We start from the raw sequence: 23,575 nt of genomic DNA, 5'->3' as shown, positions 1-23,575 counted from the left end.
CATGTTGCATGGGATGTTATACCAGTGGTTCTCAAACCTCTTCTGGTATGCTCCATTTCAGAAGAATATTAATAGAAAATATTAATAGAAAATCCAAATAAACATTTGTTTAAAGTAAGTATATAATACATATATGGCATCATAAAGCTCTTATTCATTTATTTCCTCCCTCTCCGAAAAATAATTCTGGTCAACTTTATGTTTTATGGTTTTTCTCCTGGTTATCTGTGCCCCACCCATGATTTCAGGCTAATTTGTCTGTTATGTTGTTTGCAGTTTTTGACCAGTGTTATAAATGGTGGATCCAGGCAAAGTAATGTAAAAATAATAATTTTTAAAAAAAGAAGAAAAAAACTTTTGGAATGAGTAAAGCATATCCTACTTGAAAGTAATCGAAATTGGCTTTGTATGTAACACACTTTCAGTAATTTCGAACAATGGCACTGCAAAGATTTTAACAGTTATTTCTGTATCTGTGAGTTTTAAAATCATGTGTGTTTTCTAAAAGTCCAAGCACATTTTTTAAGTATTAATTTCTATGTAGATCTATGTACATTTCCAATGTAGAGGCCCTAAATGGGCATTCTTAAAGTCAGCAAAGAGGCACAGAAAAGAAGACCAGACACCAGCGAGAGAGGATAAGAAAGACAGATGCAACAACATTGTCATCCCCTATGTAGCCGGTGTATCAGAAAAACTCAGGAGTTTTCTCCAAGCATGACATCCCGGTGTATTTCAGACCCAGCAACACGCTCATACACAAACTGGTTCACCCGAAAGACAAAACGCCAAAACACAGACTTAACAATGTGGTGTATGCTGTACAGTGCAGCGAGGAATGCTCAGACCTCTACATCGGAGAGACCAAACAGCCACTTCACAAGCGCATGGCACAACACAGAAAAGCCACCTCCACAGGACAAGACTCAGCAGTCCATCTGCATCTTAAGGATAAAGGTCACACTTTCGAGGATGCCAGTGTTCACATTTTGGACAGAGAGGACAGATGGTTTGAAAGAGGAGTGAAAGAAGCATCTATGTCCACTGTGAGCGACCATCTTTGAACAGAGGCGGGGGTTTACGACACCAACTCTCTGCCATCTATAATCCAGTTTTGAGATCCCTTCCCAGACGCCTTAACGCCCACTCACATCCTGGGCCATCTGATCTCAGGAATTCGCATGATAAGGTGGGGCCAGGTTTCACAATGACCACACCCGAAACTCTGGCTGATTGGGACCCACGCCCAGTTTCCCACCTTGGCTCAGGCGATTAGAGGATCATCAGGGGGTCCTTTTGTCCCTCTGTGGGGGGAAACTCCCACTAAGTTTATATCTGGGACTCTCCACCATTTGACCTTAGAACTGAAGAAGCTTCTTGGATGAGAGATGAAACGTCTTCAAGTAACTTAAAGAAGTCCAGACGCTTTTCTTTGCAAGCTCCTTTGACTATATATGTGTAAACGACGCATGTCCCCACAATATGAGTTATTCAAGTACACACACACACACACACACACACACACACACACACACCTTTGTGGGGATATGATCGTGGATGAAACAACAACTGTAATTCCTTTGACATCATGCATTCTCCAGACTTATAGGTTTACCTTTACTATGATTGAATGTCTAAGCCTAACCCTAAAACCCATCCCTCAAACAGCAACCAACTAACACGTGTACTTGGGACACACGTCCACCACCACCGCTGATATTACTCAGGGTGAATAAAAAAGAAATAAATGATGCACTCGAAGTCATCCAACCAGAGATATGCGCTTTGACCCGCACATCCATCCCACAGTCAGGTCTGCGGCTGAGTGCAACAACGACTCTATTGTACCAGTAGATCCCGCTTCACTGCAACTTGCGGACCCCCCCCCCCCCCAAAAAAAAAAAAATCGAGTGAAAGGCGTTGTAAATATACGCATATATAAACACTCATCTGCTACCTCCTTTTTAATATTTCACAAAAGACCGAAGTACGGAGGCTCGCTGCTTTTCCTGAGGTGACAAGTCCAGTGTTCTGTGGTGGAATATTAACTTTGAGTGTGCTTTAAGAGTGTAAGTGTCCGAGGTTTTTGCATCTGTGCCTTCAGAGAGCGGAACGGAGTGGGACGGACTTGGATGACAGTGCTGCCGTAAAGATCCCAAACTCTCTCATCTAAAACGACAACATGGGAAAGGTAAAAGTGCTGTTTTGTGATGTTTTGCGGATCATGCGCTGAGTTGCTCGGTTAGTTTTGTTGTGCATCTCTGATTTTTACCACGCAAAGATGCGTAGTAAAAGAAAAGAAAACAAAAAAAGAAAAACAAGAAAAGTTGTACGCGGGTTGGAACGCGTGCAAATTCCACGTCTGTGGAAATAAAACACGCAAAGATGTGTTGTTGACGTGTATGCGAAGCATGCAGAAGTGGGCTAAGGAGACAGAGGGAAGTCTGCTTTGAGACCAAGCTCTCACTGAAGCTCTATGCTAAATTATTATTGGTAAGATGATGCAACAGGCACCCCCTCCCCTCTAAAAGTAAACCCACACTAACTGCTGCTTGGAGAAAGCTGGTGCCACATGTGGCCTGAGCGATTATGTTTTTGGAGGTAGCAAATCCAATAAAGGATCATTTTTAATATGCTTACTGTACAGATTTGTTTAATCTCCAGGGGTATCATGCAGAAAATGGACAATATCTACCACGCTTTGATTTTCCTCAGTTGTAGAAAACTGTTGATACAGCGAGGTAAAATTATATATCAGAGGCAAATTGAATGGACATGTTTTCATGCTTTGATTAATTGAAATTAAATGACACCAAAACTGACATGGGGATGGGAGTAAATGTGTTCGCTGAACATTTGGTAAACAAACCCTTAAATTAAGTCTTAGCAATTAAAAAAAAAGAAACATTACCAAGTAGGGAGGCACAAGTCTAACTACTCCTAGTAAGTGTTTATCTGCTTGTATACACTGGAGTGACTGTGACTCACTGACTGCCTAAAGCTCACTGAATGAGGCCATGGACCTATGATGATGATGATGTTGATGATGATTAAAACACTGACCTCATATTAATTACATCCAGCTCCAGATCAGTGAGCACATCATTACCAGTAAAATTCTACAGAAGCCTCCATTTTTAGCAGCCGGTTGTGCAAAGTGTTTTACTGCTTGTAGACAGTTTGTACCTTTACATACCAGGGCTACAGCTGATGTGAATGATACGACCTGACAGATGGCATAAATTGTCAAAATGCACTAAAGCAACAGCATAAAGTTGCAGATCATTGTTAATCAAAACATCCCACGCGGTGTTTAGTTGAATACTAAACATCCACTCCACAAAAATCCACTCAGAACTCAAGCGATGGATATTTTTCTTCATTTTAACTGAGCCTGGTCTCATTAAAGCTTTAAACCTATAAAACTTCTATTTCTGCGTAATGATTAACTTCAGTATCTTGTGAGATTGACTAACAGGAAGAATCTATCAGCTACATTCCTCTCTTTTCATGTCAGAGTATTCTCTGTCAGAGAATAAAACTATTCACTGAACCTGCCAGTTATTGTTTATATTTGACGAAGGTGGGGGAAAAAGATTAGATAGTGGATTCTGGATGTGCTTTACTTCAGTGTGATTGTTTGGAGAAAATGTGTACTCTTTAAAAAGTGCTGAACTTTGTTCTGTTAATACATTTTGCTTCTTTTAGAAAATTTTTGGGACCAATTACCCAGTCAGCATCTGCTTCATAGTGGTGAATGAATTCTGCGAACGCTTCTCCTACTATGGCATGAAAGGTATGCAAATAAATGCCTGGGCAATGTTACAGTGCAAATCTATATAAAGCCTAAATAAAAGCAAGGTTTTCTAGATTCACAGAGTACTTTTAGCTTGCTACATTACAGATTATGAGTATTATTGGGGCAATATAATAGAGAGGCAACAAATAAGATCTCTCTTGTTCCCTCACACGACCTCACTTATCTCCACAAGTGACAGATTTACTCCAGCCGGATCACACACAAACACACATGTAAATACACCACGCAATTTCCTGCAGTTTTAAGCTGATGCACTGTGTCCACACTTTCAGCTACTGAAATTTCTCCTCAATCCGAGTGAACTTAAGACTCGGGGGTTTTATTTAATTATACTGTCTCGAAAATGTGAGAGAATATTAAAAAAATAGACCCCAAATATCGTATTTATTTCAGTCATTAGTAAAAATACCAACGGTATTAATTTTACTAATGAATAAAAGAAGAGAGATCGCATCAGAGAGGTAAGTGGTTTGAAAATAATGGATTACTGATATTCTGTAACCATCAGAATAACCAAGTTGTTTTGGATTTATTCTGGTGGCCTCTACAGTAATTTAAGAGCTACAAGCTAACACAACTGCAGTCTGCCAGGAAATGCCATCTGCTGACGGAGATCAAGAGATGTAGTTGAGTGCTCGGGAAAAGCTAGGACGTCTGTTTTGAATGAAGATGTTGCTTAGTTAACAGTGTGAGTTTTGCAGCACACAAGGTTCATCTTGAACTTTCCCACGCGACTCTCGTGTCTGTTATGGCTTATTTATTAGGAAAATGTCCCACAGCTTTTTGGTTTTAGGTTAAAATGCCTTAGCTTACCTGAATGACAAACTCAAACCCAGAATGTTTACTTGTGGATCGTCTAAGCTTAAATGTAAGCACAGTGGGTGTCACCGATTACATTATTTAATGTGATGGTTTAACCAGCTTAAAAAAAAATCTTATAACGGAATATAATCGTGTGGTATTGTTGAATTCATGAACTGCGGAGGATTCGCTGAAAGGATTCTGAGTGCAATAATACTTTTAGAATATGACAGTTCATGTTGAAGGCTTACGATGTATTGTGGTGTTTAGGTGTGGGCTTGGGCTTCTCCATCCTGTGAGCTGATTCACAGCTTATGCTTGCTCGTGTGTGTGTGTGATCACAGCATTGCTGACACTCTATTTCCTCACCTACCTGAAATGGGACAAGGACCTCTCCACTGCTGTCTACCATGCTTTCAGCGGCCTCTGCTACTTCACACCCATACTGGGAGCTTTCATTGCTGACTCCTGGCTCGGAAAATACAAGTGAGTCTCTCAGCTGTAAATGCACTAAAGTGTGGATTCAAGCAAATAACAAAAATACATTGTGCAAACTGTGTTCATGTTATGTGGATACTTTCTAAGCTTCTGCCACTGGAAAAAACAAACATTTGTTGCCATCGATAAGTCAAAGATTTGGGTTTTTATCTCAAAACGTCTCACTTCATAGCTCGAAATCTTGACTTATAGCTAGCAAAAAATGTATTTTTCAGTGGTGGAAACAGGCACATTTTATGCGTGTGCAGTATTTCATCATCTCCTTTTGAGCTGCTAGCTTTGCCTGACGTTGCCTGCTACTGGAGATGAATCATTCTGAGCACACATAGAGATTTTGAAGAAGGCCTGAATGCCCTGTACATAATCACAGCTTGCTCCCCACAGGACCATCATCTACCTGTCCATTGTATATGTGATCGGCCATGTGGTCAAGTCGGTTGGAGCCATTCCCACCGTGGGAAGCACCGAATTGCACATGTGAGTTGTCATGAGCTAATTCTATCACTCTGCACAATCACAGCCCAGCACTGTTAGAAGAGGATGAGGTAAGGAGGTGTAATAATTAATAATCCTTATTGCACTGAAGGAATTTGAGCATTGATTTCAAAAGTTTTGAATCAGGATAAAATTATTTTTTTGGTCCATGAACGTCATGTCATTGATAAACTGATGCCCATCACAGTTCCCAATGCCATACAGTTTCCCATAATTTTCACTCAGCGATTCTTTGAGTGCCATTCATCCAATCTCTTCTTTCTTTTCAGCACTGTACTGTCATTAATATACACTGTGTTGTAGTTTGAATCAGCAGTTTGTTTGTGTTTTGTGTCCGTGTGTCCTACAGTGCTCTGTCCATGTCAGGTCTGATACTCATAGCTTTGGGCACCGGAGGGATCAAACCCTGCGTGGCGGCGTTCGGAGGTGACCAGTTTGACGAGGAACATGTAAGCCTTCTTTAGTTTGTGGAAGTATTTGTATTATTTTTATTGGTACACCAAGGAAACAAGGTTATCAGAAACCAATCCCAGCTATCTGATAACTTTTATATAATGCCTTTTTTTGAGGCGCGGCTTAGTGATAACTACCTGCCCATCATCAAACATTAGGTACTGAGCCACACATACTTCTCAGAAGTTATCTGTGGCATGTAGGAATTGGCAGTTGCTCGCTAACTGCTTTGTTACTGTGTAAAAATAATACTTTAAACTGCAGTGCTAGATTTACTCGGTGTTATTGGTGTCCAAACAGTGTTTAGGACATATCCGAAAACTCCTCTGAGGGCTTATATACTCTTTAACACAACAATGGTCATGTGGAGTTGTTGTAGCAATGTTAAACTCAGTAAGTGATTATGTTTTTGATCCCTTCTAGACCACAGAGAGGCAGAAGTTCTTCTCTATTTTCTACATGTCAATCAATGCTGGCAGCTTCCTGTCGACTATTATTACACCCATATTGAGAGGTGAGCACATAGTCGTAGTTTTACATGTTACATTATATCCAGTGAGGTCCACTGTGTTAATAACACACACCACTCCTGCAGGTGACGTGAAGTGTTTTGGTGGAGACTGTTATGCTTTGGCCTTTGGGGTTCCTGCAGCCCTGATGGTTGTGGCTTTAGGTGAGTTTCCACCTCAACATTTACAGAGTTTTCTCCAAGTGCTTTTCAAATAGAGCAAGGGATTTTTCAACATAGCATTTCTAACTTGACAGTTTTCTTTGGGAAGCATACATTATTTCTGTTGGTGCACAATAACAGAATTATTTCAGGGAAAAAAAATACAAAACACGGTCAGCTCCCTGAAAAACGGACCTTTTTATTTGAGCCATAGCACAAACCTCTGCTGTGGCAAGAAAATCTTGTAAAATCAAGTCCCTACATTGTCCACAGTTTTTTTTTTAGCCCTTTCTGCTGTTTTTGAAATGCTTTAATCAACTTTTTCAACTCAGTATTTAGGCATGAAAATAGTGCCACTAATAGGGACTGAACTCACATGTTGTCCTTCTTCGATTAGAATCTTCAGTTCCATGTTTTTAGCAACATGTTGCTAAATGCAGTAAGTGTGCTTATGATATCCGATGCTGCAAACGTTGACCTATTTTCAAACCTGCCAGTCGCATTTCGAGATCTGAGCTTTATTCCAGGCTGTGATCAGCATGCTGAGCTTGCGTTTTCACGAGCCGACCTTACACTTGATCAAGACCCATCCACATTTGTCCTGACAGTCAGTTGTCTCTGCCTCTCGGTCCCCGTCACCCCTGATCCTTATGGGATTCATGCTTAACTGAACCCTCGCTTTGAAAACAAACTGTGATTTAATTCTTGAGAGGTCACAGACAGATCGCAGTGAGGGTGAAGCAGAGGAGGAGCTTTAGTGCTAAAAGCCTGAAGCACGTTTACAACATGGTAGGTTTTATTACCCCAAAGCCTTCATTAGCAGCTGTGAGAGGACAAACCATCCTTAAATAGGTACTCAGTATTATTTTGGTTGTTCTGACATCAAGGCAATCACTCGCTGTGATCTTCACTCAAACAAGTCCAGTCTGACTCTTCATTTATCGCACACAGTTGTCTTCATTGCTGGCAGCAGTCTGTACAAGAGAACTCCTCCCCAGGGAAACGTCCTTTGGGAAGTCTGCAATTGCATCGGGGTGAGTAATCCCATACTTCTCCCTCGACTTATCTGAGAGCTGAAGTGCAAGCACATTGATTTACTGCTTTTTACTGCCAAGAATCATTAAGAAAGATATGAATTTCACACTTCGGGGTTTCTGTCTCTGTTGTGCACACTCCATTTTCATTCCAATTATTTACCTTTGGCCTACAGTTTGCACTTAAAAATCGTTGGAACAAATCAAAACATGACCCACCGAAAAAGCACTGGTTGGACTGGGCTGAGGAGAAGTACTCGGTAACGTCAGCGAACTCCTTCTATTAATTCAGTGATGCGTAGAAGTTTTTTAAAAGTCATCTAACTAGTGTGTGTTTGTTTGCGCGCGCGTGTGTTTTATTTTACAGATGCGTCTGATTCAGGAGATAAAGATGGTTTTGCGAGTTCTGGTGCTCTACATCCCCCTCCCAATGTTCTGGGCTCTCTTTGATCAGCAGGTAAGACAAAATAATAAATAATAATAAACTTAACTTGTAAAACAGAGTTACTTTTACATAATGCAATAACAAGTCATAATCCAAAATCAAAAAGACAACTACACACAAATAAAATAACCGAAAACAGAAGACATTAAACCTTAACAGTGTGAATATTATGACAGGTAAGATAAATAAATACATTTATAAGAATGAATGAATTTATTTACCGATTTAAAAGTAGTTGCTGGAGAAATCCACAGCTCTAACACAAACTGTCCTTCTGTAATGAGCGTGCAGGAACAGATAAAATGTGTCTGAGGTGCGAGTAAATCTGTGATGTAGGTGTTGTGAACCACTTTTGCGGCCCCGAATGCAAGACTCAGGACACAGGAAATAAAGTCAAAAATCATCTTTTAATGCTGCAAGTTCAATGAAATAAACAGAATCCAAAATATTACAGAATAGGACAATAAAATCGAAATGCCAGATATGTGAACAATGCAATTAAGGACAAGAGGAGTCTGAGACAACATATAAACAAGACAGTAAGGGGTGGGGAAATAGCCAAAACTTTCAAAGTGAAGTAAAACTAAATACATGTTTCTGTGCCTGTGAAGGCAACTGTTGGTACCTACAATAATATAGATGAAACCCCAACAACCAGACGAACAAAGCACTTGGCAACAGTGGGAAGGAAAAACTCCCTTTTAACAGGAAGAGACCTCCGGCTGAATCAGTTTCAGAGAGGCGCAGGCGTGTGGAGCTGAGGGGAGTGAGACACAAGGCTAGACACAGAGTATTGAAATAAAAAAAGGAAGTCACTAAACAAGTAACCACTATCAAGACAGGCTTATCAAGACACAAAAGGATACGTCGAAGACTAGATTACGCAAGAGATCAGAATATAAAACAGTACTACATACCAACACACCTTCAATGACATTACTAAAAGCTTAAAAACTACAGTCCAAAAATGCAAAACCTTGGGTTTAAAACCCAGAACCATGACAGTAGGTAGCAGCAAGACCATGGAAGACTTTAAAACAGGGGTGGAGAACTCCACGTCTCAAGTGCCGGTGTCCTGCAGGTTTTAGATCTCACCCTGGGTCAACACACCGGAATCACATGATTAGTTCATTACCAGGCCTCTGGAGAACATCAAGACATGTTGATGTCATTTAGGCATTTAAATCAGCTGTGATGAATCAGGTAGCCAGTGAATTGTAGTGAGGCTGGCAGTGATGCAGTGTTTTGTTTTTGATTTTGTTAGTCTGAACTCATGTGTTTTGAATGAGATTGAGAGGGAAGAGTGACTTTTGGTTGGGAAAAAGACATATGAACCTTCACAATGAGCTGCTCTCCATTATGTATCCAAACCCCATACTTTATACACCATGCACTAAAGTTAAATGCCCAATGAAAATAAGCTCTAGGAATGTGATTAGCACATCAGTTCAATTCGGTTTTATTTATATATCGACGAATCACAACAACAGTCGCCTGCATTGTAAGGTAAAGACCCTACAATAATAAAAAGAAACCTCCCACCAATAAGACGACTCCCTGTGAAGGAGCACTTGGTGACAGTGGGAAGGAAAAACTCCCTGTTAACAGGAAGAACCCTCTGGCTCAGGGAGACTATCTACCGTGACCGGTTGGGGATTAGGGGAAGAAGACAGGACAAAAAAACACACTGTGGAAGAGAGCCAATCATTAATAATAACTTATGATTAAATATTCTTAAGTATTATTTAAATTGTGTTCCACTGTTGTACTCAGGCCTTTATTTCCAGTTTAAGCAACATTTACAGTCACAGCTTTTACTTACTTTTTAATCAAAAAGAAAAACTTGCCTCAGTTCCCTTCCTACTTGGACAGACTGCATTCTGTGTCAGCACAAGATCAAGGTCTTGTGGCGAAACTTTCTTGCAAAATCCCATAAGTGTCTGTTATGTTCTCCTCTGACCAACAGTCAACACAACCATCTGATTATAGAAAAACCTCAAAGCCACATTCAACATTCCTGTTTCTCCTTCCTCCTGTATCCGTTTCTTCCTGTAATTCGACTGATTTAAAACTGATTTCTTAGAGGACATGTCAGAAATACACTATCCCTTTATTATTATTATTATTGTCCCTTCCAGGGAAAATGAGGAAATCCCATCTGCTGTGCCTTAAACAAATTTGACAGTAACAGATGTCTTTTCTTTATTGCAGGGTTCCCGCTGGACACTTCAAGCCACGAGGATGAACCTGGCTTTTGTAAGACCTTACTTACGTGAAGTAATGGTGTCAAGATGTTAAAAAGCTGATGCTGTATTTTCACATTGTTATCAGTGGGCTGGTTTAGATTAGCATCTGATATCACAAACAGTCTTTAGAAGAGAGCTTTTCTTTGTTAGGGTGTTGCTGCAATTTATCATTTTATTCTAGTAAATAACATTGTTTATGGCTCATTATCAAGTCAAAAAATCATCAACTCATCAAGTTTAGATTTATAAAGATAAAGTTTAAGTGTCTCTCCTGTCTTTGTCTTCTTTTATTATAGGGAAACTCCTTCGCTATTAAGCCTGACCAAATGCAGGTATGTGCAGCTTATTTGGCTCTTGCTGGGATGCAAATTGTGCGCAGTCTCTGCTAATCTAAAAAAGCAATAATGAACGGCAGAAAGTCCAGAGAAAAGCAGAAAATGATTGTGATGGATGCAGATTTCTTAGCATATACTTGTAACAGTACTGATATGTGTATGTATATGACCCAAAGTAGTTTTCCAGTGGTTTAGCAAGCGAACACACTGTGTTTCAATGCTAATTTTTACCTTTGGAAATGGGTTAAGTTAAATTTACTGTATATTGCAAGGATTCAGTATTTTATTTATCACTGGGTAAATTGTAAACTGCTGACAACTGAAAAACATGCTTTTCTGGCTGATCAGCATATTTGAATTTCAGTAAGAATGATAGATATTTTAATGTATTGTGGCTTTTTAAAAACATTTCATGGTGCTCTATGCAGTCCCCTGAAAAACTAAGTACACCCTTACAGTTTCTATAGATATTAAGAGGGTAAACAGCAGCCAGGTGCTGCTAATCAAATGCACTTAATTCATCATGAACAAGTGTGAACACTTCTATGGAAGCAGAGGTGTTGGCAGTTTGCTGCTCTGGAGCTCTGTTAACACAATACCACAGCCTTCCCAGGAGTGGAAAATTCAAGAGCTACATTTCCGACTCTGTTTGCATGGAGTCTGTTAGCATGCTAGTTAGCATGCTAGATGCTAAAGTTCATCACAGTGCTGGCTTGTTTGTAAGGGTGGCCAGGAAAATGGCAACATGACTTAGGTTTGCAAAGTTGCATCTGGAGAAAACTCAAGAACAATGGAGCAATGTCCTTTGGATAGTGGAAGTAATGCATAGCTCCATGTTTGGTGAAGATTTAAAAAAGGGACAAACACTTCATTCGAACTATGTTGATGGTGGGGTGATGATTTTGGCTTGTTTTCCAGCCACAGGACTTGGACACCTTGCAGTCACTGAGTCAGCCATGAACTCCTGTGTATACCAAAGTATTCCAGAGTGAAATATGAGGCCATCACCCTAACAGCTAAAGCTTTGCCCAAAATGGCCCATGTAACAGCACAATGACCCCAAGCACAGCAGAATGACTGAAAAAGAAAAGAATCAATGTGTTGAAATGGTCCCGTCAACCCGATTGAAATGACTGTGGTGGAACCTTAAATGAGAGTTGTGCAAAAAATAATGCCCACACAAACCTCAATAAATGGAAACAACACTGTAAAGAAGAGTCCTCCAAAATTCACCCACAATGTTGTGTTAATGATGAGAGGCTGATAAAGTACAGAAAACCATTACTAAAGGTGGTTCTGCATACTACTGAATCATGGGGTGGACTTAGCTTTTCTCAGGACTTCATAGAGAGCTGTGAAAACTTTCTTTTCACATGAATGTATGTGATTAGTGTCTCCTCCTCTTTTTTGTTTGTGGCAGTTTATCATGTCATAGTTACAGTCACAGTTTTTTCCTGCTAAGAAAAGCAGTAAAAGATGGTGACATGTTAATCTGCACTTGACCATTGGTCATGGCCTTCATTGCAGCCTTTATGGTCACTGGATAAATGCCAGACTCAATTTTTTTCTATTTATTTATTTAAAAGGGACAACACCGTTTGACATATTTCCAATACAGAGCACGAAATTGATGTGCTGCATTTAGAGTTTATAGCTCGTCCCTTATCCACTGAACTGGATTTCTATCCATTAGTTTCAGAATTTGGTTGTATAAAGGTGTCAGATGCTTAAATATAGTCGGTGGTGCTTAGGCAATATGAAAAATTTGAAAATATCATCGAATGGATAAATAAACGAGCTGCTGAAATGAGCGTGTGGTGTTGAAGTTCATAGTCAAAATTTATGGTTGAAAGTGATTGTAGTTTTCATTGCTAAAACATTAGTAGTTTAAACTACAAACTAGTTACAAAAACTTGCATAAAGTTAAAAGCCACACTGTCATTACAGTCAAAAATAAACCAAAGCCATCAGGAAAAATTAAAATGTTTCTTTTTATCTCCAGTGTCAGCAGGCACTGTGGATGTCATGAGTGAGGCTTACCATGTGAGCCTTGCATTGCAGCTTCACTTATGCCAGTAAAGAGCATTACACAACTTGACTATAAAGTGTTAATGGTTACCGTGTTTTTAAGCTTTACGATTTAAAGACTAAGCATAAAAAAGAGCTTCATGTTGTTCTGATATAAACAACCCGAGACTCTCTCCCTCGTAGTCTCTGTTAGGTTTCAAAGCCAGTGTGCTTGAATACAGCACCATAATTGATGGAGTGTCCTGCACAGCTGTTATATATTTCTAATGCAGAACCTACCAGCTAATCTAAGGCACAGATTTTAAACATCCAGTGAAAAGAAGCATCTCTCAAGTCCCCTCACTAATGAAGACCAATGTTTGACTAGGCTGTGATGAGGCTATTTTCATGAAAACACTTTTATGGTTCTTCTTCACTGCCATCTCTTTACAAGCAACACCGAATCAGAATCTCTCTTTATTGACGCAACATTTATGATTTTATGGACTCTACAGAGCTTTTATAGAGTCGTTAAAAGACTAATTTTCCTCCCCCTTGTTGTCTAGATGTTGAATGCTCTGCTGATTCTTGTCTTTGTGCCTATCTTTGACCTCATCATATATCCGCTCGTTAGACTCTGCGGACTCAAGATCACGTGAGTAGTGGATTTATTTGGCTTTGTTTTGTACTGCCACCTTTATTTCATTCAGGATCATCTTGTAATCTCGTAAAATGGGAAAAATGAAGCATGTGATTCCACATATATTTCCCAGGATTATGCCTTAGAAAAGAAAGTTAACGATTGAGGGAAGTGTCTGTAAACACAAAGCTGGTATTCATTTACAAATGAATGTTTAATGAATGTTAAACATTTACTTTTAAACCCGACTCCAAAGTACTTCTCACAGTGTAAATATGAATTTCCATACTTGTTTCTCAGGTAGGGAAATTCACAGGGTCCAGAGAGTGTTAGTCAAAGCCATCTTTATTCATTCGACACGCATCACACCACAACTTCTCGACCCTCTCCAAACCCTGATTCCTCGTGTTTTAACATGGGGAATTGAGGATGCCACGCAGGTGCATCCGCCCTCCCTGCACGGCACGGCACGGCACCGCACACCACGCCCCACCACATTACGTTTTTGGTCGCATTAGCATGCATGTGTGTAATCATTCTACTTGTGTGCACGATAGCTCATAAAGTTTTGAATGATTTCTGATAAATCTTTGTAAGCGTATAGAGTGAGGTCATATTAACAATTCATTAAAATTTGACTTATATCGACCAACGTCTTCAAGGTCAACTATTAGTTAAAAACTGACATAAAACCTTATAACCTGTAAGTATAAAGAGACGGTGGTTCTAGTGAAATGTGTAATGTTGACATATAGAAAGTACTGCAAAAGGATTTAAAATATCAAGTAACATTTGACCTCTGGCCTCTCCTTCAAGATTTTTAGGTTGATTTGAAAAAAACATAATAACGCTGTATAGAGCAATTTAAAACTGTGTTTCTTACTGCCATCCAGCCTATCCAAGCTGCCATAGGCCATCGTTTGTACTAACAACATATAGGCATATATATAACTGTTCCCACAAAGTTGGCAGCATTAAACTGTCCAAAATGTCTCAGTATGCTGAGGCATTAAGAGTTCCCTTTACTGGAACTAAGGGGTGAAGCCCAGCTGCTGAAAAACAACCCCACACCATAATCCTCCCTCCTTGGAGTCAGACAAGTACTGTTCTGTAAGAGCCAAACTCAGAGTCGTCCATCGGATTGCCAGACGGAGAAGTGTGATTCGTGATTTGAGAACACGTCTCCACTGCTCCAAAGTCCAGTGGCGGCATGCTTTACACCAATGCATCCATATTTTTTTGTTGTGCAAAGCTGAGAAAGAAATTCAAGCTCACACATCAGTAAAAGCATTTTGCATGATCCATATACAGACACAAGAAAATAGAAATGCTTGGCAAAAACAGGATAATGTGAACATTTTAGACTTCCCAAAGTTTCCCAAATCATATTCTTAGTGGACCAATTTTCTTTTTAGGAGATCCTGACTTTCTGGAGTTTGCACCCAAGTGACGTAACGCTTCTGAGAGTATCCCAACAATCAGATGATCCCCAATGAGCAAGGAGTTGGTGACAATAGGAAACAAGAACTCCCTTTTAACATTAGGACCAGACTTAGGGATGCACAGCCATAACAAGGAAATAATGCGACAGAAAGTTTGTCAGGGAGGACACTGGTGTGGAAATAACCCTTCTGATAAAATGATAAAGCCACGCTTTCAGAATATTTTAAAAAGCAGTGAAAAACAGGTAAAGGTATTAACTGTTGGGCACCAACTCTCTCTGTTTTCAGACCTCTGAGGAAAATGGCCATGGGAATGGTGTTTGCAGCCCTGGCCTTCGGAGCAGCCACTCTGGTGGAGGTGAACGTTGTGGTACGTATGAGCAGCAATCATAGTGATTGCATCTTGCTACAGAAAAGCACTCACACTCGGCAAAACCCTTACTGCTCATGTTTCCAGGAAAACCTGAATGTGTACAGTTCAGATGTATAATCATAATGGTAGCTTGCAGTTTTAAAGTTTGGATGCCAAAACTTAACAGTATCTTTTTGCTGATATTAAGTACATTTGCTGTTTCTAGCATGCCCACCTGAATCTTATACTTTAACTGTTTTGTTGTTGATTTTATCTCATAGTGATTGTCTGACTGGTCAAAAAGTGTTTTTGCTGATATTTTTCCATCACTGTGCTCTGATTTGCTTTTCTCTCTAATAGAAAACTGTGGTGAATCCTGCACCTGCAGGGAAGTGTCTCCTGCAGGTTGTCAACCTTGCTAAAGATGATGTCAGTCTGAAGGCTCCTGGCACCGATCTGTTTCTACAGTCAATCAAGTACCTTGAGGTAAGAAGAGTGCAGGTGGCTAAACTTTTCATAATTTTCACTGTGGCTCAAGGCGAATAGAATTAAAAACCACATTTCCCTGTCGTTCACATGTACATGTACGAAACAATAAATAAACAGAATTCAACTAGTAATACATGTAAGAAGAGAGAGATAAGACAAAACTAAAACTCAGTGTGCCGTTAACAGTGAAAATGCTATTTTAACTTTGATTGAGCTGTTCTACAGAAACAAGAGATTTCATAACTTCCATCCATCCATCCATCTTCATCCGCTTTATCCGGGGCCGGGTCGCGGGGGTAGCAGCCTAAGCAAAGAGGCCCAGACCTCCCTCTCCCCAGCCACCTCCTCCAGCTTATCCGGGGGAATACCAAGGCGTTCCCAGGCCAGCCGAGAGATATAATCTCTCCAGCGTGTCCTGGGTCTGCCCCGGGGCCTCCTCCCGGTGGGACATGCCTGGAACACCTCATCCAGGAGGCGCCCAGGGGGCATCCTTGTCAGATGCCCGAACCACCTCAGCTGGCTCCTTTCGATGTGGAGCAGCAGCTGCTCTACTCTGAGCCCCTCCCGGATGGCCGAACTTCTCACCCTATCTCTAAGGGAGAGGCCAGCCACCCTTCGGAGGAAGCTCATTTCTGCCGCTTGTATCCGCGATCTCGTTCTTTCGGTCACTACCCACAGCTCGTGGCCATAGGTGAGGGTAGGGACGTAGATCGACCGGTAAATTGAGAGCTTCGCTTTTACACTCAGCTCCCTCTTCACCACGACGGACCGGTGCAGCGTCCGCATTACTGCAGCTGCAGCCCCAATCAGTCTGTCGATCTCCGGCTCCCTTCTCCCATCACTCGCGAACAAGACCCCGAGATACCCCCAGATTTCATAACTTCATTCTGGCAAATGAGTAAGTTTATAATTCAATTTTCTAAAAACATTAACTCTCTGGCTTCTCTCAGGACCCTCCTGGTTATGAGACTGTTCCACTGTCCAACGGGGAGCTGAATCTTGAAGTCACTGTAGTCAATGGAGGAAACTTTTCGGCTACCCAGAAGGTTGAAGAGAAAAAGGCCTACAGTGTCATCATTTACCCCGACGCTACTGGAATCACCTACACATTAGTGAGTGTTCCTACGAGCTGTTACCACATCTTCACTTTTTTTCCCAACACTGTTGACTATTGAGAATTAAATAAGCAATGAGTACAGTTTGGTTTTAAAAGTATTTTTAAAAATCGACATGAGGTCAGCGCTCTGATCCAGAAAGCAGGTTCAACAAACTCTGAGTCTGATCATAAACTCTGTGTTGGGAAACCGAGTTTCCTGTTCCAGTTAAATCAACTCAACTGTGAGTCAAGCATGTGCGTGTGTAGCGAGAGAAAGGCGTCATCAACAGAACTCCATGGCAACGGGTATATACAGAGCAGAGCCTACAATTTAACATAGTTGGCCGAGAAATATGAATGAGCGCCACTGTGGACGAGAGAGGAGAAAAGATCCTGTCATCATTTCCCAACTTGAATTTTCTTAACATTTAAATTTTAAATTGAATTATTCGTGTCAACGGCTGGAAGGGCGGTTTGTTTGAGGAGCGGACAGAAAAGCAGACGACCGAGAGACAGGATGACAGGATTTAACAAAAAGCAAGCGTTTGTTCAGGCTGATAACTAAACACAAAAGCAAAAGGCAGAGGCAAAAACTAAACGTTACGTTGAACTGGAAAAACTAAAACTACGCATGGAAACCATAACATGAACATAAGGATGAGGATGAAGAAAAACCAACACTTGAGAAACATGAAATCCATAGACATGACGGAAAGAAAGCAAACGACCTGACAATGAACAAAGGCAGACAGAGGACTTAAATACACAGCAGGGTAATGAGGGAAGCGGAAACACAGCTGACACAAATGAACATGACACCACAGGGGAAGCAAAACTAGACACACTGAACATGGAACACAAGACCTTCAAAATAAAACAGGAAACATGACTTAAACACCTGGACCAGACAACATGGAAACAAACGTAAGTAAACATACAGTCAATGCTATAAATGAATTAATACTAAATAATAGAAAACTAAAACATACCAACACAAAGAATTCACAGAAAATCCATAATCTCAAAAATGCTGGGTCATAGACCGAGCCCCCTGACGATTTAGCTATAACGTAAGTGGGACAAGCTGTCATCTGCAGCAGGCAGTTTAATTAAAAATGAATCATGGACCTTTGATAATAGGACAACCTATTTTGATCATTTGCAGTGGAAAAGATGTCGAGGTTCAAATTCAAATTTTTAGACGTTTTAAAAAGTTGTTCATTATCGTTTAATGACTGTATTTCAGCGTGTGCGCACATTTAACATGTTGTCAGAACATGTTCAAGTTCTCTGAAACTCTGTAAACTACTCTTAGTCCCACTGCACAACCTGAAAGCCATTTACGGCTCATCTTTACAATCTTGACATCATCTCCAACACGATGCCAATGTTGCCATACATTTTTCCATCAGTGTGACAGATTACAACACAACAGCAAATGATTCTTCAGTGACGAGTGTTTTTTGTGACTAAACCATCATAGTTTTATTTAAACAGTTATTACCACAGGAATGGACGTGAAATATTTAACTGGACATTTCAGGGAACTGGCGAACACATAGACATTTATGCATTTCCATACGTGCTATAATATCAGCTGTCGGTCAGCTGGTTCAGGTGCAACAGAAGAGGAAGAGTCAGAGAGAAATGATCCATTTAAATGAAATCTCTTTATGGAAGAGAAACCCCAGAGTTGCCATCATCTTGTGGTTGTGGAGTTAGACGTGTCTGCTCGATCACATTAAATAAACACACTAAGCAGACAAGTCCGCTTAGCAGTTTGGTGCACCTGGTTCACACTGAGGTCAGTTAGTAAAGAAAGGCAAAAATACAAATGCAGAAATTCAGATTAAGCTGTTTTATTGTGGGACTCGGTAACAGGAGATTAATACATCGGCACCATAGGTACATCATAACCACAGATCATTCTAAAAACCTACGCAGAACAGAATAAATCTTTATTGTCACTTTTACAAGAACAATGATAGACAGTTAGGCTAGGTAGATTTTTATATTAAAATTCATATTTTATTTATTAAAATTCCATTAGAATAAGTTAAAGAGGTAGTGCAAATTGAGTAAGATGGTTGCATTATAATAAATATGGTTTATAAACACAGTGGAAATGTTAACAGCACAGTTAACCTTCAATTAAGGTGGAGGTAGGGCATCTTTGACAGCCTGTGGGTAGAAACTTTTATTGAGTCTGGGGGGGGGGTGAATCTGCATGCCAATAATAATCACATTAACGTCAGAATTAGGAATTATATTATTAATAGCCTAAGTGTAAGGAATCACAGATGTCCGCAAATTCCTGGAGATTGCAAAAACTTGAAATTCTCAAGCGAAAATTTACAAAGAAGTGGAATATGTTTGAATAAAAACAAAAGCAAAAAGAGCGACCCAGGATTTGTTTCCATCATGGCTGCCACAACCACAAGCCAATGAACACATAATGCACCAGCACTCAGTGGGTTAGGTCGTTGGCTCTACAAAGATTCACCACAGAAGTCTAAATCAGCTGTAAGAAGCTGAAGGATTACACAGACTCTCTATGAACGCTAATCTCCATTAATATTTATACAAGTTTCTAAAGAATTTCCTTGAGTCTAAATTGAAAATATGGCATAAATTACAAATAGCAGGTGTTGATGTTTTTTAATCTTTCAGGTAGAAGATCACATAACAAAAAACGAAGAAGGGAATCCATTATTGAGGTAAAACCTTTTTTACCTCGAGGCTGTTGCTAAGCTTTTGTGCTTAAGCTGTAAAGCATCTGAATCTGCTTGTTCCCCTGCTGCTTTAAAATATAGGTCAACCTGGAATAATGAGGTTTGCTCACGAGTTCTCCTGGTTCATATTTAACAGGTTCCTCAACACACAGCCGGAGGCCTTAAACGTAACGGTGGGAGATAATAATTTCTACATGTCCTCCGGGTACAATGTGACTCATAACAAGACCGTGCAGCGGGGCGAGTAAGTTGGACTTTTGGGAAGTGGTGGTCAAAACTGGAAGGAAAAGCCCTAATGCCAAATATCTGCTAAGCTTTTCCCAACCTCACAAAAAAGCAAAACAAGAGACATCACTTTTTTCATAATTCCATGTCCAAAGAGATCATAATGTTGAAACTGTGATTTTTTTTGTTTTGTTTAAAGCAACAAACAGTGTTAATATCAACGTATATCTTGTTAGTTAAATCATGCTGTTTGATTTTTTTCCTCTAAATCACGTACCTCTTCTGCCCTCTGGACAGATACACTGATGTCACCTGCATTTCAAACTCAGGAAAGACCTCTAAACTTAACCTGGGCCTGCTGGACTTTGGCGCGTGTTACACTGTCATTCTCACAGAGGTCAGGATGCTTTCTAACAACTTCATTTAGTCATCACAGATCATAGCAGTTTTACAGCCCTTCTGTGTCCCTTCTCAGGAGGCGGGTAAAATTGTGCCTCACAAGATCGAGGATGTGAAAGCCAACAATGTGCACATTGCCTATCAGATCCCACAGTACATCCTCATCACTGCTGGAGAGGTCATGTTCTCCATCACTGGCCTGGAGTTCTCCTACTCACAGGTGAAGTGATACACGCTACCTATCAGGATTACCTGTACTCGTTCCACTGAAAATCTTTGTTTGGAATATTAAACACTGAAAGCTTTTTGGCTTCAAAGAAAAAGGTTTTCAAGGACAGTAGCTTCCAACCAGGAAAATTCTCCAAACTGGAATACATCTGGTTGGAAAAAAGGGAAAATTGTCTTACAACACTTTTGTCCATATTAGCAAACACAGGAAGCTTTATACTTATACTTAGCTTTAAACTGTAGCACTTAGATGTATTAGCCCAGCGGTCCCCAACCCCCGGGCCACGGACCAGTCGTTTGGTACCGGGCCGTGAGAGTTGAGGTTCGGGTGTGAAATGTATGGTTTTCAGGGTTTTTATCGGTTTTTAGCGTTATTTTGTTATCGTTTTTGTCGTTTGCTTGGTTTTTCTGGGTTGTTTCACATGTGTTATGAATAAATCTTCTTTTTTGGTACCGGTACTAGTATTATTTTGTTGTATTTATCTGCGACACCTTAATGGGCGGTCCGTGAAAATATTGTTGGGCATAAACCGGTCCGTAGCGCAAAAAAGGTAGGGTACCGCTGTATTAGCCCACTGGCCAGTCTATGCCACAGCTGCCTTAAATGAACCGCGTTGATAGTTACAAAAATAATTTTTTATGTTTCTGTAAGGGTTAATCCACCAGTATACACAGACTTCAAATTTACTGCTGACTTCTCTGTGTGCCAGCTCAGTTTTAGGGTATAAAAATGTGAATTCAGTTGAAAAAGGTTTTTTAAACCAATGTTTTTGACCGATTATGGAAATATTTGTGGTTTCATGACAGGTGGGCTGATAAAATTTGTTAAGCAATTTGAATAGAAATTCTTACTGAAGCAGAGTATGATGATGTAAAGCATTTAGCTACCTTTTTATTCCAATGTAATGGCCATAAAGCTGACATCCACTAGCTCGCTGTGTCAGAGGAATGCTGCGTTTCAGAGCAACCTGTGACATTAAAGACTGATAAACAGGACACAGGTTTTTAGAAGAGCTGTTTATTAAAGATCCTATGAAATTGGAATTTTCTGTAGAAATACTTAGAAAACGGTGCGTTTACTATTAAAATTTTAATCCACTGAACGTTGCCCAAGGAAGTGATTTCCCCTTCAGATCTGTTTCTGTCATATTATTAAGATGTCAAATTCCTACTTCACGAATCAATGAAATATGTCCCAGGGCTGCCAGCTGTCTTTATTTCTTTAACCCTGCATCTGTCTTACCCCCAGGCTCCAGCCAACATGAAGTCAGTGCTGCAGGCTGGCTGGCTGCTCACGGTGGCATTTGGCAATGTGATAGTGCTGATTGTGGCAGAAGGGGCAGGACTGGAACAGGTATGACTCTTGAAGGGCATTGTGGGAAACATTTAAACTCTTACACAAAAAAGAAAGAAAGGCTTTTAATCACCGGCCACTTCATTTGGTTCAACTACTCAGCAATCGAGCATCTAATCAGCTAATTGTAGCAACTCAGCTGCAACTGGCAACATGCACCTAATAAAGTGGCCGGAGAGTGTATAAACCCTAACTACTGAAAATTACATCTTAACGTGTTAATAACTGGTAAGGATCGTTATTGTAATTCAGTGAGTCACATAGAACAAAATTTGTTGTGTCTGTTGAATGAAAGAAAGCTGCATCGCACACCGGCCTAATAGATGATGTCATAAGATAAGATAAGATAAGATAAGATAGAACTTTATTAATCCCTCGGGTGGGTTCCTCTGGGAAATTCGTAAAGCAATATACTTAAGCGATAAAAACACTGAAACGCTTTAAAGTAACAGAAATATAATAAAAGCCATAAAAACAGACTCTAATGGACAAAAAGAAAGATTAGAAGTGCTTTGTACAAAAGTTTCATTATTGCAATGTATCATAAAGTAGAAATAAACCAAAGCTACCTGTGCACTGTAACAAGGTTTAATGGAGAGATAAGGATGAACTTGGGGTATCTTATAATCCACTGGAGCGTGTTTCTCACCTCTTTTATCCCACAATGTGTGTACCAAAAATCGCCAGCTTAAATAAAACGTACTTCAGCAACTAAACGGTTCTGTGTCTTGGTGAGCAACAAATGAACTGAATCGGTCGCGAGCGCGTGCAGCAAACACTAAACTGTCTCTGTTATCTCAGTGGATAGAGTTCTTGCTGTTTGCCTGCCTGCTGTTGGGCGTCTGCATCATCTTCTCCGTCATGGCCCACTTCTACACCTACGTTGACCCCGAAGAAATGGAGAAGCTTTACCTGGAAAACTCAGTGAGGGAGGAAGACGACAGTGACTTCAAGAAGAAAAACAACGAGATAGAACTGAACAAAACGGGGAAGAGCACCAAAATGTAATACCGCGACATTAGTCACACCTCATTATACGTTTGGCTGCTTTGTGCTTTATAAAGGTATTATTTTAGTGAAAATGAAACTCTAAGATGTGATTGTTGGAGATTTCTTGTGGTTTTAAAGTGTAGGACTCGTGACATCATTTAACATATGTTGTGAAAAACTCCCGTTTCAAACTTTATAACCTTACAAGGAAAGGACTTCCTGAATCAAACTTAAAATATGAAATAATATTCGAGGAAGACAAAATAGTCATTTCTGCAAAATGATCAATAGTGTTATTAAAGCATGTTAATACTACACTGTATATATTTGTTGCATATTAACCCCATGTCAGAATGCTGTTCATGATAATCACAAGCTGTGCAAATATTGGACAGAAAGCATTCAGTTCGCTTTGTGTGCCTTTATCACAATGTTTGATTTCCAGAAAACAAAGCTCATCATTACTAAACGTCTGATGTGATATGATCTCTAATTACAAGGGTTTTTCTGCCTGTTTGTACCTGAACAACTAAACAAAACGGAGTTTCTCAAACAGGTTTCAAGGGTCTGCATGTAGTGCAGCCAGTGTCTGAAACAATCTTTCAGTAGTCGTGGAAACAAGTACACAAATTTACAAGTTTGTCCCTCTAGAGCTGTGTTTTTTTTTTTTTTTTTGAACGGCACGGTGGTTAGCACTGTTGCCGCACAGCAAGAAGGTCCTGAGTTCAATTCCAACATCAGGCCGTCTTTCTGTGTGGAGTTTGCATGTTCTCCCCGTGTTTGCGTGGGTTCTCTCCGGGTACTCCGGCTTCCTCCCACCGTCC

The 23,575-nt window shown here is 40.2% G+C and overlaps 1 protein-coding gene across 2 annotated transcripts; it reads left to right on the top strand.

Annotated features, from left to right (window-relative positions):
• Positions 1-1,917: 1,917 nt before the first annotated feature.
• Positions 1,918-23,423, top strand: slc15a2 (solute carrier family 15 member 2). 2 transcript variants are annotated; one of them, XM_026145372.1, is made up of 23 exons: positions 1,918-2,014; positions 2,105-2,191; positions 3,709-3,796; positions 4,966-5,107; positions 5,504-5,596; positions 5,964-6,063; positions 6,491-6,581; positions 6,663-6,740; positions 7,689-7,771; positions 7,948-8,031; positions 8,139-8,228; positions 10,428-10,472; positions 10,759-10,794; positions 13,371-13,459; positions 15,175-15,256; positions 15,599-15,724; positions 16,678-16,839; positions 19,494-19,540; positions 19,692-19,799; positions 20,078-20,177; positions 20,256-20,399; positions 21,657-21,761; positions 22,563-23,423. In XM_026145372.1, the coding sequence occupies exons 2-23, from the start codon at positions 2,183-2,185 to the stop codon at positions 22,767-22,769; spliced, it is 2,109 nt and encodes a 702-aa protein (XP_026001157.1). In that variant the 5' UTR covers positions 1,918-2,014; positions 2,105-2,182; the 3' UTR covers positions 22,770-23,423. The 2 variants fall into 2 exon arrangements, with proteins under 2 accessions (XP_026001157.1, XP_026001156.1); XM_026145371.1 differs by having other exon boundaries at positions 1,918-2,191.
• The last annotated feature ends 152 nt before the right edge of the window (positions 23,424-23,575 follow it).

Source organism: Astatotilapia calliptera, chromosome 16 (genome assembly GCF_900246225.1).
Source record: "Astatotilapia calliptera chromosome 16, fAstCal1.2, whole genome shotgun sequence".
In the NCBI taxonomy this organism is placed as follows: domain Eukaryota; kingdom Metazoa; phylum Chordata; class Actinopteri; order Cichliformes; family Cichlidae; genus Astatotilapia; species Astatotilapia calliptera.
Note: the sequence above shows the minus strand (reverse complement) of the source record. Positions and strands in the feature narration are given on the sequence as shown.

Excerpts from the sequence above, each read along its gene's own strand:
- slc15a2 (XM_026145372.1), top strand. Across the intron at positions 8,229-10,427 it reads GGGCTCTCTTTGATCAGCAG|GGTTCCCGCTGGACACTTCA; the intron begins GTAAGACAAAAT and ends TCTTTATTGCAG. Across the intron at positions 10,473-10,758 it reads CGAGGATGAACCTGGCTTTT|GGAAACTCCTTCGCTATTAA; the intron begins GTAAGACCTTAC and ends CTTTTATTATAG.